The 15,752-nt window shown below is 39.5% G+C and overlaps 3 protein-coding genes across 3 annotated transcripts; 2 read left to right on the forward strand and 1 right to left on the reverse strand.

The window, feature by feature from the left end:
• Positions 1-1,319: 1,319 nt before the first annotated feature.
• srprb (SRP receptor subunit beta) lies at positions 1,320-5,550 on the forward strand. Its single transcript, XM_053320749.1, has 7 exons — positions 1,320-1,514; positions 2,644-2,738; positions 2,849-2,926; positions 3,010-3,092; positions 3,558-3,694; positions 3,811-3,865; positions 4,703-5,550. The coding sequence occupies exons 1-7, from the start codon at positions 1,337-1,339 to the stop codon at positions 4,911-4,913; spliced, it is 837 nt and encodes a 278-aa protein (XP_053176724.1). The 5' UTR covers positions 1,320-1,336; the 3' UTR covers positions 4,914-5,550.
• A 140-nt stretch (positions 5,551-5,690) lies between these two features.
• Positions 5,691-7,800, reverse strand: wdr53 (WD repeat domain 53). The gene is made up of 2 exons (XM_053320737.1): positions 7,309-7,800; positions 5,691-7,218 (listed from the first exon to the last, which is right to left on the reverse strand). Exons 1-2 carry the CDS (start codon positions 7,795-7,797, stop codon positions 6,523-6,525), a joined length of 1,185 nt encoding a protein of 394 aa, XP_053176712.1. The 5' UTR covers positions 7,798-7,800; the 3' UTR covers positions 5,691-6,522.
• Positions 7,801-11,486: 3,686 nt separating this feature from the next.
• Positions 11,487-14,953, forward strand: neu4 (sialidase 4). The gene is made up of 3 exons (XM_053320734.1): positions 11,487-11,740; positions 12,771-13,026; positions 13,855-14,953. The coding sequence occupies exons 1-3, from the start codon at positions 11,540-11,542 to the stop codon at positions 14,874-14,876; spliced, it is 1,479 nt and encodes a 492-aa protein (XP_053176709.1). The 5' UTR covers positions 11,487-11,539; the 3' UTR covers positions 14,877-14,953.
• Positions 14,954-15,752: the final 799 nt, after the last annotated feature.

Raw genomic sequence — 15,752 nt, forward strand, 5'->3', positions numbered from 1 at the left:
GATTGGAGATCACAGGAGCACACTCCCTGGAAGCAGGACCAGGTGTGCACAGGTGCATTTTAGTGTCCTGAGCTCACGTCATTCACTGTTTGCACCTCAGATGAAGAAGTCATCTTTTTCCTTATTCTTTGCTCCTGAGTACGTTGAAAAATGAATCCACTCAAACTCTTTACTGTGACTGAAGTATGCTTTGAAATGGAGCCCGCTGACTGTTTTTCCTGTGTTCATATTCATTAAGTCAAGTCCAGTGTATTCTTACAAAACATTTTCTTTTCCAGCTAAGATTGAGTTCCACAATTTAACAACTACTGAGAATGCCATTAAATGGAAGTGAACTATTATCATCCTGGTTTTGTTGATGGCCCCCTGACTGTACCAGTTAAAGAACAGATCCACAGATGTTGAAGTCTGTCTTAAAACAACAATCAGGTGCCCAAATGAACATTGAAATAAGTTTTTTCTTGCTGTTATCATTCCTCCTTTTCATGCTGACCAGGAAGTTATTTATATGCTGCACAATAGAATTGATTGGGGCCAAAGTCCACAGTCCTCCTTCTGAGAAAGAAGTTAATAAGAGAAGAAAAGTCAATATGAAACTTGCGTCCAAATTAGTCAAAACAAATAGAGTTACAATCCTTTTTAATGTCAAAGTCTCTCTTTTTGTTACTACACTTACCGCAGTTCAACAGGGAAACACTATCAGACTTGATATGACTGATTCAGACTGCCGAAGCCTCATACAGGTTTAAAATATATACAGTGTGGACACATTGTAAATTGTGTCCCCCATCACTTACATTGAAAGCACATTTGAAGAGGCTCTTTTAACAGGAGGGATGATTACAGGGAAGAAGACCTCTTTCAGTGTTCAACATTCTACATTCTACATTTATTTTATTGTCATTCAAACACCATTTCAGTTTTCTGTTTTCATTTGGGTACCTGACTGTTGTTTTAAGACTTGAAACATTGTGAACCTATCCTTTAAGAAACCCCAGTGGCAGTGAGATAGCGCCCTCTGTCGACACACTGGCCTCTGTGCAGGTTTGCAGAAGGAGACGTGTCCCACTCCTTCGTGTCTGAATGGTAACCCTAGACATGCGAAACGTTCAAAAACATACTTCTCTTTCTGTTTTATGACATGACAATACAAATATTACGACATGGTTTTATTTAAACACACAAACACTTGGTTAGGGTTAGGGGAAAATTATGTTTTTAGGGTTAAAATGATGACTTGAAACGTGGCATGGGTTGAAGTTACTATGACTACCATGCAATTCTCGCGATAGTTTCAGCTAATTTAGGGTTACCATTTCGATACTTTCAGGTTAGCATGGAGGCACAGATGGAGACGGACAACACCGTCAACATGGAGGGGAAAGCAGACGTGGAAATGGATGAAAACCCTTTTGAACCTTACATTGAATCTCTTCGGCAGCAGCTGGAGGACCAGGACCCGGTTTTCCTGATCGGAGTTATCGTCGCTTTGGCTGTCATTGTTATCACCTGCGGTAAGAAAGTCTCCATTAGAGGCCTCATGTTAACATGGAGCTAAGTGTAGTTAGCCACTGACTGTGTGCTTGATGTAAAGAGGTTTAGTCAGCTCTGCAGCATTAACATTTAATCCGTAATGGTGATTTAATAAATGTAATGTGAGCTTCAAAGCATTTCACAAGGCAAGGCAACTTTATTTATATAGTGCACTTCATACTCGTAAAAACAAACATTTGACAGTAAGAATTGGAAACAAAAAACATTAAAACATACAATTAAAAAAAATAAATAAATAAAACTCAATAATGGTAAAAAAAAAAAAAAAAAAATTGGGAACATTAAAACATACAGTTAAAAACAAAAAAGCCCACTAATATTAAAAAAGAAAGTATAGAAAAATAGAAAGAGAAAAAAATAAAATAAAAACTATAATAGAATTCAGCATTAAATATGAGTGTATATAATAGTGATGTGCTTTAAAGTCATTAAAAGGGCAGACAGTGCAAATGAAAGAATAAGCAGGCTAGGAAGCTAAGTGCTAAGCTAACTCTGAAGTCAACAGCTGTCAGTGCTTATGAGCCTTTAGTTAAAGGAAAGAGTCAGTTTTTTAAAGGTTTAAGTTACCTAAAATAACAGTCAGAGGTCCATATGAACACTGAAAGAGGTTGTCTTACTGTAATCATTCCTCATGTTTCATACTAGCTGTTTAAAGAGCCCCTTCAAATGTAAGTGATGGGTCATAAAACCCAAAGTGTGTCCACACAGTCATTCAGTGTAGAAATCAGCTTAAAAGTTTATCTAAAGCTTAAATGAGGATTCAACAGTCTGAGTGAGTCATATCAAATGGATATCTGCCAAATTTAAAGTCTATTTAGCATCAGATTTCCTCTTCCCTGTTGAGCTACGGTGGAAGTGTAGTAACAAAAAGAGGAACTTCCGCACTAAAAAGGCACTTACATTGAAAGTTCATTATGAAAGAGAGGATCCGCTAATGCTCAGGAGGAGTGATTATGGCAAGAATAATCTATTTCAGTGTTGATTTGAGACACACTTGACAAACTGTGAACCAGTCCTTGAATAGACATGAAATGTTTTTAAGTCTTTGACGATAAACCAATAACCAGCCTTCCCGTTTTCTCTCTTCAGTTTTTCTGAAATACTTTCTCACCAGCAAAACAGTCAGAAGTGCTGTGCTGCTGGTCGGACTGTGTGACTCGGGGAAAACCCTTCTTTTCAGCCGGGTGAGTGGATGTAAAACGTGGTTACCAGTGCCATGATGTCGATTACAGGATGCTTGGCTGACATGAGACAGATGCATTACTCATATTGTGCTTTTTCATGTTTTTGGCAGCTGCTGTCAGGAAAGTTCAAGCGGACACAGACCTCCATCACAGACAGCAGTGCTCCATACAAAGCCAAAAATGACAAGGTACGTTAAAAGAAAGATTATTACTGTTCTCATTTTTTCATGATGAGCATGGTTTATATTTTATTCTCACTCCCTATGTTCAGGGCAGCACCTGGACTCTGATTGACCTGCCAGGACACGACAGCCTGCGCCCCCAGTATTTGGAGAAGTTCAAGTCTGCAGCCAGGTGAGAGCAAGAAAAAACTGTCTGTAATTCTGTGTTTGTCTTGATAATGAGGTAAAGTTAAACGGACCTGATTGATCCAATGTACTTCATTGGGGCTGCAAGTAACTATTTCCATTGTAGATTAATCTGTTGATTATTTTTCTTGATTAGTCATTGGTCTATAAAATAGCATGAAATTATGAAAAGTGACTTTGTTTCCCTAAGTGAGAGGTGACATCATCAAATATCTTCTTTTGTCCTGACCAACACGCCACAACCCAAAGACATCCAATCTACCAGCATAAAAAACTAAAGGAATAATCACATTTGAAAAGCTTGAATCAGAAAATGTTGCCTTTTTCCTGATTCACCGATTATAAAAACAGTTTGCAATTCATTTTTAGTTGAGTAACTGTTGCAGCTCAATACTTTGTAATCACATATCACTCATCCAAATGTCCGTTTCCGTCTCCTCCGTCTCTTCAGAGCGATTGTGTTTGTGGTGGACAGCGCTATCTTCCAGAAGGAAGTGAGAGACGTGGCAGAGTTCCTGTACGTCCTGTTGACGGACACTGTGATCTCCAGGAACTCTCCATCTCTCCTGGTGGCATGCAACAAACAAGGTGAAACCACAAACCTGCTGCTCAAAATGTTCCTGTTCATTCATCCCCAACTCTCTTTTACATCTGCTGCATGTTTCTTGCACAGTACAGTAATTCACCGCTCTTATACTCTGTAGATATCACCATGGCAAAATCAGCCAAACTGATTCAACAGCAGCTGGAAAAAGAAATGTGAGTAACAAAGTATTTTCTTTATTTTGGATCTTTTACACTTTGGTCATGATTTTTGTTAAGTTTTAATAATTTAAGATCATTGTAGGGCTACAACTAACTATTTCTATTACAAATTAATCAGATTATTTTCTCAATTATTGTAATTGTAGTGTTATCCGTGTATTGGAGACACGTTATAATCCACTTTTTATTTTAATGTTATTTTATGTCATTCTGAACAAATCAATCACTTTGAAGCTAAAGAAAAAAACTGAATAAGTGAAATTAAAGTTGCATCAGTCAACATTTTTATAATAATATTGGATCAAATGACTGTAATGTGAAAGGCGTTGCAGACTGAGAATGATTGCTGCAACCTCTTTGAGCTGTTTGAGTTAACCTTGTTTCCTGCTGTTTTCAGCATAAAATCAGATAAACAGACTGTACGTTATACTGTACACTGCTGGTTAACATATTGAAGCATTTAGTAACTCAAGAGCCAGATATTTTTCTGAGGAGTGGCTGTAAAACCAAAACAGAGCTAAAAGGAGAGTGAATATGGGACTTGAATCCATCTGGTGGCTACAAACATGAATCTGTTTGACACTTACGGATTTACCATATTAAATATATACGGTCGTAATGTCAGATGTTGTTTTCAACTTGTTCCACTGCTCCTAAATGGTCAAAGAAGATGTTACTGTTGTTGCTGCTGACTAATGTTATAGAGAGCTGAACTGGTTTATTCATGAAGTGTTGTGTTCAGGCGTTTAATCTTACCGTAACCTTGGAGATTGTTTTTAGAATATCAGCAAATGAAGATTATGTCAACACTGACTCTTCTTGTCTCCATAGGAACACCTTGAGAGTGACACGCTCAGCAGCCCTCAGCTCTCAGGATGGCTCTGTTGGTGGCAGCGTGTATCTGGGGAAGAAAGGCAAGGACTTCGAGTTCAGCCAGCTGCCCATGAAGGTGAAGTTCCTGGAGTGCAGCGCCCGCGGTGGCAAGGGTGAGGACGGGGACGCAGACATTGAGAGCCTGGAGAAAAGCCTGGCAAAACTGTAGAACAGCAGAATTTGCCTCAAGGGCACGGACCTTGGATCACCTCACCTCAGTAATCAAAGGAGTTAGCAGATGCATCTCAGCTGGGTATCTGTGTAACTTCACCCTCTTACTCCAAACAAACAATCCCATGTGTGTCGACTGCAGAAGAACATTTGCAATATATTCAATCAAAAACAAGCAAACAGACTATGAAAGTATTTGTGGACGTCATAGAAATGGAAAAATGATGTAGCAGATGGTAAGGGTTGCTTTGCAGTGCTGGGGAAGTAACTGTGCTTAAATCTTACCGTGAACATCGACCTTAAAGCGCTTAATTTGGCTTAATTAGAAAATGCAGAGCTGCAGGACTTCTTGGTTGACTAGAAAATATGTTGCTTTATTGGTAATTTAAAGAAAGTATAATACGCTGTCAGATTTTGAACTGTCTCGCCTGCAGATCTGTGAAACGTTTATTCAGTACCTGTGCCTTTTTTTTTTCTGATATTCTTGTGATATGCTTGTTTGCAAAAAGAATGGAGTTTACTTGTGTGGGAGTGTTGAATACAGTGCATTTGCAATGAATGTATGAATTTATAGTCATACAAAAATGAGATTTTGTGTCTGGTGTCGACTGGCTTGTTAAAAAAAAAAAGAAAAATACTGATTAAGTTTCTTGGAGCTCGACGGTGATTTAAGTGAATGCAGGCTAATAGGAAAAACTGTTTCAGCAGGAGGTCAAATTATCAGAGCTTTATATAGATCAAAAATCTGAAACAGATTCAGCCTGTAATTATGTTCCTTCATAAGCAGCAAACAGGTTTTAATCACAGGAGAAAAAAATAACAGTTACAAGATTGTTTGCAGGCTGTTGCTGCTTAACATCTATTTTACAAAAACACCACTTTTCCCTTAAGGACGAGGTCATGTGACAGATCACAGGATCCCAAGCAATTATTCAGTGTGGCTGGTTTCTTTTTGGTAAAGCTCTGCAGTCTGATAAAGAGCAATACGTTTGAAATACGACATCTTGGGAACAATATTCACTTAGCTTTGTTTTTTTTCTGTCTGGCACCTGGTTTGGATTGAAAGTGTTTATTCTATAAAAGCACTGCAGACTCATTTAAACATGAAAAGCTCATTTCTGATGTCTAATGTGGTATTTTTTTTTAACAGTCCACAAGAATGCAAATCTTGTTTACAAAAATAAAATAAATCGCGTGTCAGACAGCAAAACAGAGAATATTGTTATAGGACCACACACAGACAAACCACCCACCAAAACAGATCCACAGAGTGAAGCTTACATTAAACAAAACCTGTAAAAGAACCACATTATTTCTGTGAGAGTTGTGTGAAACCTCAAACTCGATTTAATATGTGCTTGCTGTTTCCAGATTTAGCTTTACATTGTTCAGTGCTTTGGGAAACTCCAGTGATGTTTGGCTTCAGCCCACAGTTCAGGCTTTAATAAAAGGAAAGCAAGAGAAGGACCGACACAAAAATGACGCCGTCAGCTGCTAACAACAACAAACGCAGGAGTGTATGCTGTGAAATTTTTTTTTAAATCACTTGTAAACTAAAAACAGATTGAGATGCTATGACTCAAACAACAAGAATAAAGTGCACAAATCTATAGTGGAGACAGAGGATAAACTGTCAGATTAGAGCTCTGATCTGCGACCACCACGCTGGGCTCTCCTTTAAGCACAGCAGGGCAAAGCCAGTTCACCTTGTCCCCATGACTGATCCTCAGCTTGGGCCCCGACTTCTCCTCCGTCACCTCCTCTTCACCTGCTGCTGCTGCTCCCTCTGCTCCTTCCTCCTCGCCCTCCGCCTCTTCTTTCTCACCTTCAGCCTTCGGTGGCGTCTTTGCTTTGTTCTGGGTCTGTTCTTTTCTCTTTGCCTTGCTCTTCCCCTTCCTACGTGGAGCCGCAGTCCCTCCCGGTTTGGCCTTCCCCTCTGGAGTCACCACTGGGTGCTTGCTGATGTCCCACAGGGCCACCTGGCCGTCGTTCCCCCCGGTGGCAAGCCAGTACGGGTGGGACAGGAAATTGATAAAGTGGGCTTGCGAGGCTCCCTGACTGTGTGCCTTGACTGCTCCCTGCTGTTCCAGTTTAGAGCCGCTGCCGATCCGCATCAGATGCACCCGCCCGTCCTCTGCCGCACATCCCAAAATGTTCCCACAACTCGCCACGGAAACACAGTGAGCCAGCGGAGGGTTGAAAAGCTGACCAGGACGCTGCTGGTGGTCGTCTTCTTCCTCAGCTACATCCTGGAGGTTGAGGGTCCAAAGAGGACGAGTCTTCTGCAGACCCCAAAGCATCACCTGAACACAAAAAGGTTAAACATTGATTATATGAAAGAAATGTAGTGTTGAGTATGTAATGTGCAGTAGTCTTTCCCCCCCCCCCCTCACCTGCATGTCCAGTCCAGCAGACAGCAGGTTGTTGGGCCTGTGAGGCCGAAAAGCCACAGAGGAGCAGATGTTAGTGTGTCTGCGAAGAGTCCTGCACACTTTCCCCCCAGGAAGCTCCAACACCCGGACCGCCCCGGAGTCATCAGCCACCGCCAGAGCTGAACCCGTCTCGTTCAGCGTCAAAGCATTGATCTCCTCTTCCCCTGCACCCTGAAACTCCTCCACGGTGCCCTTCAGGTTTCGGGGGTCGAGTGTACTCACAGTGTCTCCATGCGACACATACAGCAGGCCCGGAGCTGCAGGTGAGAAGGCAACACCAGTATTGTCCTCTTCACCAGAGAGGGTGAGGCGGCCTATGATGGTTCCTTCTTGGCTCCAAACAGCGACCTCTCCACCCTCAGAGCCTGAAGCTAGGAGACATTCGGGGCCCGGGGACACCCCGACGCACAGGATGGATGTGGAGTGGCCGTCACACCACTGCCTGGCCATGGTGACCCTGAGACCAGAGAAGAGATGTGAGCTCGTGCATCTTATATACTACTAAGTGGTTACTACTTTAAAGATCAGAGCCAAAGGTCTGTTCATGTTTTAATATGCAGTTCAAAACTTACAGGAACATACTATTAAATGAAAGCCTCTCTCATACATATTCAACAAAATCTGATCATTACGTTGTATCAGGCTATTATTTTTATTATTGTCCAGGTGTACCTAATAAGACACAAGACGTTACCAAACTTAATTTATAAATCATGTTTAAACAGGGAGGAAAATAGGAATTAAAAGTGTTTTACAGGCATATTAAACCAGGTGAGATAAGTATATTTACATATTTACATCATGTAAAAGCTAGAAAATCAAGAAACCCCTGCCCCAAAGAAAACAAATGTGATTTTCAGAGTTGAGGAGGAACATCACCAGTAAGGCTTCAATTTATTATTATTCTTATATAATAGTTTCCCCTGTCCATTATTTACTCAATTATTTGGATGCCAAATGCCAAAAAATTGTGAAAAATGTCGATCACTGTTTTCCAACCCAAAGATGTTCACTTTATTATCACAGAGAACTGAAGAAACCAGAATTATTCACATTTGAGAAGCAAGAATCAGAGAATTTGGACATTTTAATAGATGGCAACTAATCGGCTAAACAACTCACCATTGCAGCTCTACAGTCAACTGAACATAATAATGAGCATTAAACTAGGATTTATTACAAGCTGTTGCATTAGACTATATTATATCCGTCTCAGGTAGGTTTTACCTGAGAAACAAACTTAATTTATAAAGCACTTTTTGAAATTGAGGATTAAAGTGAGATAAAAGAAAGACAAAAATAGGATTACATATATAAAACACTATATAAAGTAAATTTATATAAATAAATCTGCAATATGTAAATGTTCAATATGCAGAGGTTCCTGAGATTATATGTGAATGTTTCAGAAAGTTACATACAGAATATAGCCTCATACAGACTAAAAATAAATGTGCACTATGTAGAAAATCTGAGTTATATAGGTGTTACATGGGCACAGAAGATACAGAGAACAAAATATATTCATAACATGAAAATAAATATTTACATCAAGTTAAAGCTGTAACAGAGTCCAGAAACAACAGCATCATTCAGCTGCTTGTGTCTGTTTTGTTTGTTTTTTAAATAGTTTTATTATAATGTGAATGATAAGTATCATCAATATTTACATTCATCAGCTAAGATGGTCAGGTGTTATAAACGAATATAATACTTGCAGAATAATTAAATTGATTAAAACCTAATAAAGAATCTGTATTTGTGTTTTTGTGAAAAAAAAACGAATCTAAGAGTTTAAGAACAGTTTGGTGTTAATTTTAAATTTTATTAAAAGTCACGTAAAGCCTTCAACGTGTGCTCTTCTCTCTCTTTTGATTGAAATTCACTCACATATAAAGTGATCATCTTTCATTTGAATTGCCATGGAAACACATTTAATGAAAACGTCGAACATTTAAACCCAGAAAGTCAAACAGCTTCAGCTCTGCTAGTGTCGCATAAACATGATCAGCTGACGATGTGACTAGGATCATAAACATGCTGCTGTGTATAAAGTGATTAAATATCATTTATAACACTGCTGTGTAATTAATTATAATCTCACAATCACAGTTACTCTACCTTATCGAGGGACGTCAAACTTCAGCAGGCTGCCATGTGGGGCTCAGTCGCTCGTTGATGACATCATGAAATGTTCATAGGGTAGTTTTCCCTCAGTTCAGCCTGACAGGCGGATCAATAATCAATCAATTAATCAGAAATGCAGATTTATAATTAATCAAACAATTAGATTTTATCAGTGTCGCTGTAACACCTTTCACCTTCCACCTAACCCTAACCCTGACAGGCCAATAATAAGACAGAAGAAATTTAAAATGTGAAACAATTTGAGATTAATGCGCACCAGAAATTAAAATTAAGAGTGTAATAAAATTAGATCAAATATATTAAAATCAATGACAAAATCAATAACAGTGGAAAAGTAATAGTACAATAAAAATGTATTTGAACAAGCTGCATATAACCACCTACTACATGATAATAAAGTAACATGTCTTTCTTTTACCATTTATCATAAATTTTATACGTTTATCTCAACACTCCCTGCACAATTCACGTCTTTCTCCTATTTGTATCCTCTTTACAGTTCACAAAAACTGTTTCACTTGATTAAAGTCATTCCTTGTGTATAATTGTGAAGGCTGTTGTGTTGTTGTTTTGTATAAGTATGTTAGAGCCACTAAACCAGTGTTGTGATTCTGATAAGTGTATAAAATAAAGTAAATGATATATATAAATGTTTCCTTATAAAAAGCCAGGCTATAAGTTTGAAGTTAAAGGTATTAACACTTCAGCTGCTCTCAGATTTTTGGGCAAACTGTTCTAGACGATGACGAGAAATAATTTTTAAGATATTGAAATTACTTTTTTCACAGTTTATATGAAGTTTGAATTGAGTTGAGTTGAAAACCACAAACTGTATCCTTGCATTTTAAATTTAAAGAATTTATTTGGTGGGGGATGTTGCTTGTTGGTACAAATCTGAGAGAACATTCTGCCTGTGAGGATAAATTCAGGGCATAATTTCAATGTTTTTCTATAAAGCTGTATGAAGGTTTACACAATTCCCCTGTGAATCATAGAAAACATACATAAATCCATGCACTCATATTTTTAAACTAAATCAGCTCGCTTATATAAAACACAGTTTAACATCTGTAATACTACATATTGTCTACAGCAACCTAACAAACAATAACTATAGCAATGCTCTGTGTTTAGATTTAAAGCAGAAAAGCAATGATTCAAAGACACTTTGCACAAAATGAGAAAGAAAAGCACTCATCAATTCACCGTGCAGCTTGTCCCCCCCACCCGGCCTTCTATGTCCACAATGGCTTCTCCCCGCTGATTCATCCAAAGCTGTAGATGTGATGAGTGTGGTCCATTTCTGGGTCAGTGAGCAGCATGCCACACTGCCACACTGAATGGGGAACAGAGAGGAGAGGCCATAGCTTTCAGACCCTCAACCAGGAAAACACACAAACCAACTACACAACACTCATTACACTGTCAAACCCCACGTTCAAATGCTGACACATACTGTATGTTCTCACAAAGCAGCAGCAGTTCTCACAGAGCACTGTACATGTAAGTACTCTGTGTTAGATACAACTTCCTCTTTATGATGCTGTTACTGACACATTTCAATTGGCAGATGGCTGTGTGGGTGTTTGAACTGTGAAAATGTAGCTGTTAACACATACGAAGTGTGAATTTCTCAGCCAGTGCAGTAAAACTCCTCATAGAGGAAATGATGACTTTTTAAAATCAACTTTGTTACTGTTGCAACGATTGAAGTCTAAGGTGAAGTATTCGAAAGGTAAGACTTTGTATTTGAATTAAAAATGTTTGTGGGGCTTTTTAAATGTGTAAAGAAAACACTAAAAAAGAAAATTCAGGTTTGAAGATGTTAACTGAGGCTCCAGGAGCAGGCGAAACAATTGTGTGATGGATCAGATAGCAAACAGAATTCACATTAGTTTACCTTCTTCTGAAACTGCACTTTTCTAGAGATTGTCATGTGGAATAATGACTACTTTCTCAATTTTTAACCAGACTGTGAAGCAGCATCTGTCCAGAGGATTTTCACTTACTCAGAAAACATAACAGAGGACACACCTGAGAGAGTATGAGGTCGCCATATTTCCCAGCAAGGTCAGTGCTTTTCCGCAAGGAGCCCAACGGAGTGACGTACAGAGTCCCGGCGCTGCTCTACCTGCCCCGCTCCAGCTGCTTCCTGGCCTTCTGTGAGGAGAGACTCAGCCCCTCCGACTCTCAGGCTCACCTGCTGGTTATGAGGAAAGGCACTTTCTACAGGAACTATGTGGAGGTCAGTGCTGTCTACTGGGTCTGGACTCTCTTTAGGGTCCAGTAGATTTAAGACCATATATAGATAATGTCACTTTACACATATTTTACTCAATATGAGCCAAATAACTTTTTTGAGCTACTTAAGTGTAGTTGTAAAGTTCTTCACAGCTCACAGTTAAAGTTGCTCACTCAAGACTAGTCCATTACATATCCAGTACATAAATACACAAAGTGCAAGATAATTAGAGTAATTAAATGAAACAAATATTATCTTAATGGATCCCTAGGTGGCATTAATAAGCAGTATACTATTTGTACAGTTAATAGATCATTTACAACACAGTATAATTGTAGTTCTAAGTAGATGTAAATGTTTATTAATGTATGTAACAACTATAACTCCTCCTGTGGACACTCATACTGTATGTGCAGGCTGGTATATAAACAGTTACTGAATGGAAATATAGTAAAATACAGTTGTAATAATATAAATACAGTTTGTCTACATAGAAGAAGTTATAATTGCTGACAAATACAGTACATTATTAAACACTTACTACTTATAAATGTGGATTAATTCTAAGAAGGTGAACTCAGAGCAAGGTGTTACTAATACCAATATCATGTTAGAAAGACTTCAGATGAGGATGAGGTGCTTCTGCAATTGAAATATATTTCCATTGATATTTTAATAAAGAACAGTGCCATCAAAGAACATGCACAGACAACAATAAATAAACAATAATAGTGGTAAAATAACATAAGAAGAAATCATTTTTAAATGTGAAAGCTAGTTCTTCACCTGCAGACATTCAGAAGACGGATAGATGTGGTTGAGAGCTAGTAAGTGGTCTCTGAGTTAAGATTATTTGGTCAAAACCAAAATGATCTGTATGGACAAATATATGATGTGTTTTATAATTTGGTTGAAATGACCCTTTAAGGTGAAAGACCTTTTTCTTTTGCTGACTGGTTTGTTTTCTCTTGCTCTTCCTTATTATTCACAAATCCTTTCTTATCTCTTCTCTGTCTTCCTCTTGCTGCTCCAGTGGGAGGACATGCGTGTTCTGGGCTCTGCTTTCCTGCCAGGCCACCGCTCCATGAACCCGTGCCCAGTGTACGATGAGTTCACAGGCACTCTCTTTCTATTCTTCATCGCTGTTCTGGGTCACACGTCAGAGTCCTATCAGCTGGTGACAGGGAAGAATGTCACCCGCCTCTGCTACGTCTCCAGCACCGACAACGGAGACACCTGGAGTCCTGTCACCGACCTCACCAAGAAGGTCATAGGAGACACCATCAAAGGTCAGGAAAAGGACAAAAAGTGCAAATCTACCTTTGTTATTCTATTCAACACTTGATATTATGGCACTTTGTGATATTACATTTGGAAAGTTTTATGTGAATACTGGAAATCTGAAATTTCTTTCCTGAGATCTGATCCAATATCCTGTGTTCATGGAGAATTGACAGGCTTTGTCTCTGGCTCCTAACATGAGCTCAGGTCCCCCACAAGGGGTCGCCAGGTGATTACACAGTTAAATAATATTGACCCAGTTTGGGTCAATATTGAAACAACACTATACTGAGTTCATTTTACCCATAAAGCTATTCAAGGAGTCATTTTGACTGAGTTATAGTGTTATGTTTTTATTTTAATGTTGGGTTATTTACCCAAACTGAATCTTGTTACAGTCTAATTTCCTCTTTTTAAACCTTCATATTATGAGTTTATCATTTGGGAAATTATAGAAAAGAAAATTCTGCTGCACTAAAGTAGGAATCTTATTTCTGCTTTTTCCCATTGAAGTTCTGTGTAGTTTTACCTTTAAAAAAATTTCAAACAAAAAATCTGCGAAGGAAAACCTCTCCTCCATTGAATACACATGCAACCTGTGCAACTGGTTTAATCACAAGTAAAAAAGGTTGCACAAGTTTTTTCTCTCTATTGTTCAGATTTGAGAAACATATTCAAATCAACAATTAAAACTGAGCTGTGCAATTTTTAAAGCATGAAATTCTTCTGTGTTTTTCGGTGTATTTTCCCTTTACGAGTTGTGTTATCAGTACCACTACATATCTTAATCAGTATATAATAACATCTGTGTGTTACTTTCTGCTGCTTCCTTGCAGAATGGGCCACTTTCGCCCTCGGTCCGGGCCACGGCATCCAACTGAAATCAGGACGTTTGCTGATTCCTGCCTACGCTTACCACATCGAGTGCAAAGAGTGTTTTGGACAGCTCTGCCAGACCAGTCCTCATGCCTTCTGCTTCCTCAGTGACACCCATGGGCAGACCTGGCGTTTTGGAGAGGCGGTGCCAGGCCCAGAGAGCGTGGAGTGTCAGATGGCGTCAGTGGATGAAGAGGATGGGACAAATGTCTTATACTGTAACGCCCGCAGCCCCCTCGGTTACAGGGTGCAGGCCCTCAGTCTGGATGATGGAGCGGTGTTTCAAGAGGGGCAGCTGGTGCAGCGGTTGGTTGAGCCTCGAAATGGTTGTCACGGTAGCATAGTAGGATTCCCAGCTCCGTTACATGTGTGTCAAAATCTTAACCATCACTTACACCAACCTACACATCGCTCCAGACATTGGACTCATTCAAATCACACAACCTCCCCCTTCCCAAACATCACTCCGGTCTCCACCAGCCCTTCTTCACCCAATCAAAGTGCCCCTTCCAATTTCCTTACTCCTACATGGGTGGTGTATTCCCACCCAACATGGACCACTGCACGCAAGGACCTAGGTATTTTTCTCAGTTTATTTCCCCGGGATCCAGACAGCTGGCGGGGCCCCTGGGTGATTTATGAGGGTCCCAGTGCCTATTCAGACCTGGCATACATGGAGCTGCCACCCTCACCTGGCACCCCACCCGCTGTGGCCTTCGCCTGCCTGTTTGAATGTGGCACCAGAACAGCCTACGATGAAATCTGCTTTAGCATCTTCACCCTCTATGAGCTTATTGACAATCTACCGCGGGATGAGCAGCTCAGAAGGGACGCTGGTGAATATAAACCACAGCAGAATCACAATCAAGTGCTCAAGACAGGTCGGGGGTGTACGAGTAGACATGATGCTCAAAAAACATGTGTTCATGTGAAGAAGAGGAGGAAGAAGAGCAAGCTGAGAGAGCTGTGCTCCGTCTCTTAAATGTAGTTTTAAAATCTTGCATTCAATGAAGTTTTCCATCCAAGTCCATCCATGTTTTATAGAATACTGTACCTCTTATTGACGAAACTGATTGTGTGTTGTGTTACACAGTGGACACAGTTACATTATCTGTAACACTGTGTGACTCAGTTATGATTTCAGTTCACTATGTGGACTTTTTGCTTTGATGTTGCTCACTTGTTCATTTTGTAGAGCACATTTAGTGTCATTAAAGTTTTCTCAACCTTTGAGTTTTTCCTTGAATATTTTCTGGCTAGTAATAATTCTAACTCCAAATAGGAAAGACATAAAACAGAAGCTACAGTATAATATCAGAGTCTGTACACATTTCATAATAATCAGTTTTAATTTCAGCCAGGGTCTCGCAGCTAAACTTTGACCCTGTTTACACCTTACGTTAACAAGTGGGCAACACTAAATACCAGTGTAAACAACCACCAAGACACATTGTGATCCCATCACTCACACCACTTGCTGTGGTACTTTGGGATGCATCTGACCACATATCTTTGGATATGCAGGAAAATATGTCATCAGTGCAGGACGTAGTGTTTGTTTTGGTGAACAGCTGATAGAATGGAGATGAGCACGGATAAACTTGTTGGAGTAGACTGATCTGAAAAATTGGAATAACCCGTATATATGTATATTAGTCCTTTAAACATTTTTCTTTGTTCTTTAGCCTGAACTAAAAACAAATGTGGCGCTTGTCTGACTGACGTAATAACTGTGAGTAACATAGGCAGTAATATAATCTGGACTCAAGTGGTCAGCTCGACACACATAATAGAGACAGATGTGAACGGCAACGTGTCTCCAATGTCCACTTATGACCGGATCACCCAGGATGAGTGT

The sequence above is a fragment of the Scomber japonicus genome, chromosome 6 (genome assembly GCF_027409825.1).
Source record: "Scomber japonicus isolate fScoJap1 chromosome 6, fScoJap1.pri, whole genome shotgun sequence".
Taxonomy (NCBI): Eukaryota; Metazoa; Chordata; class Actinopteri; order Scombriformes; family Scombridae; genus Scomber; species Scomber japonicus.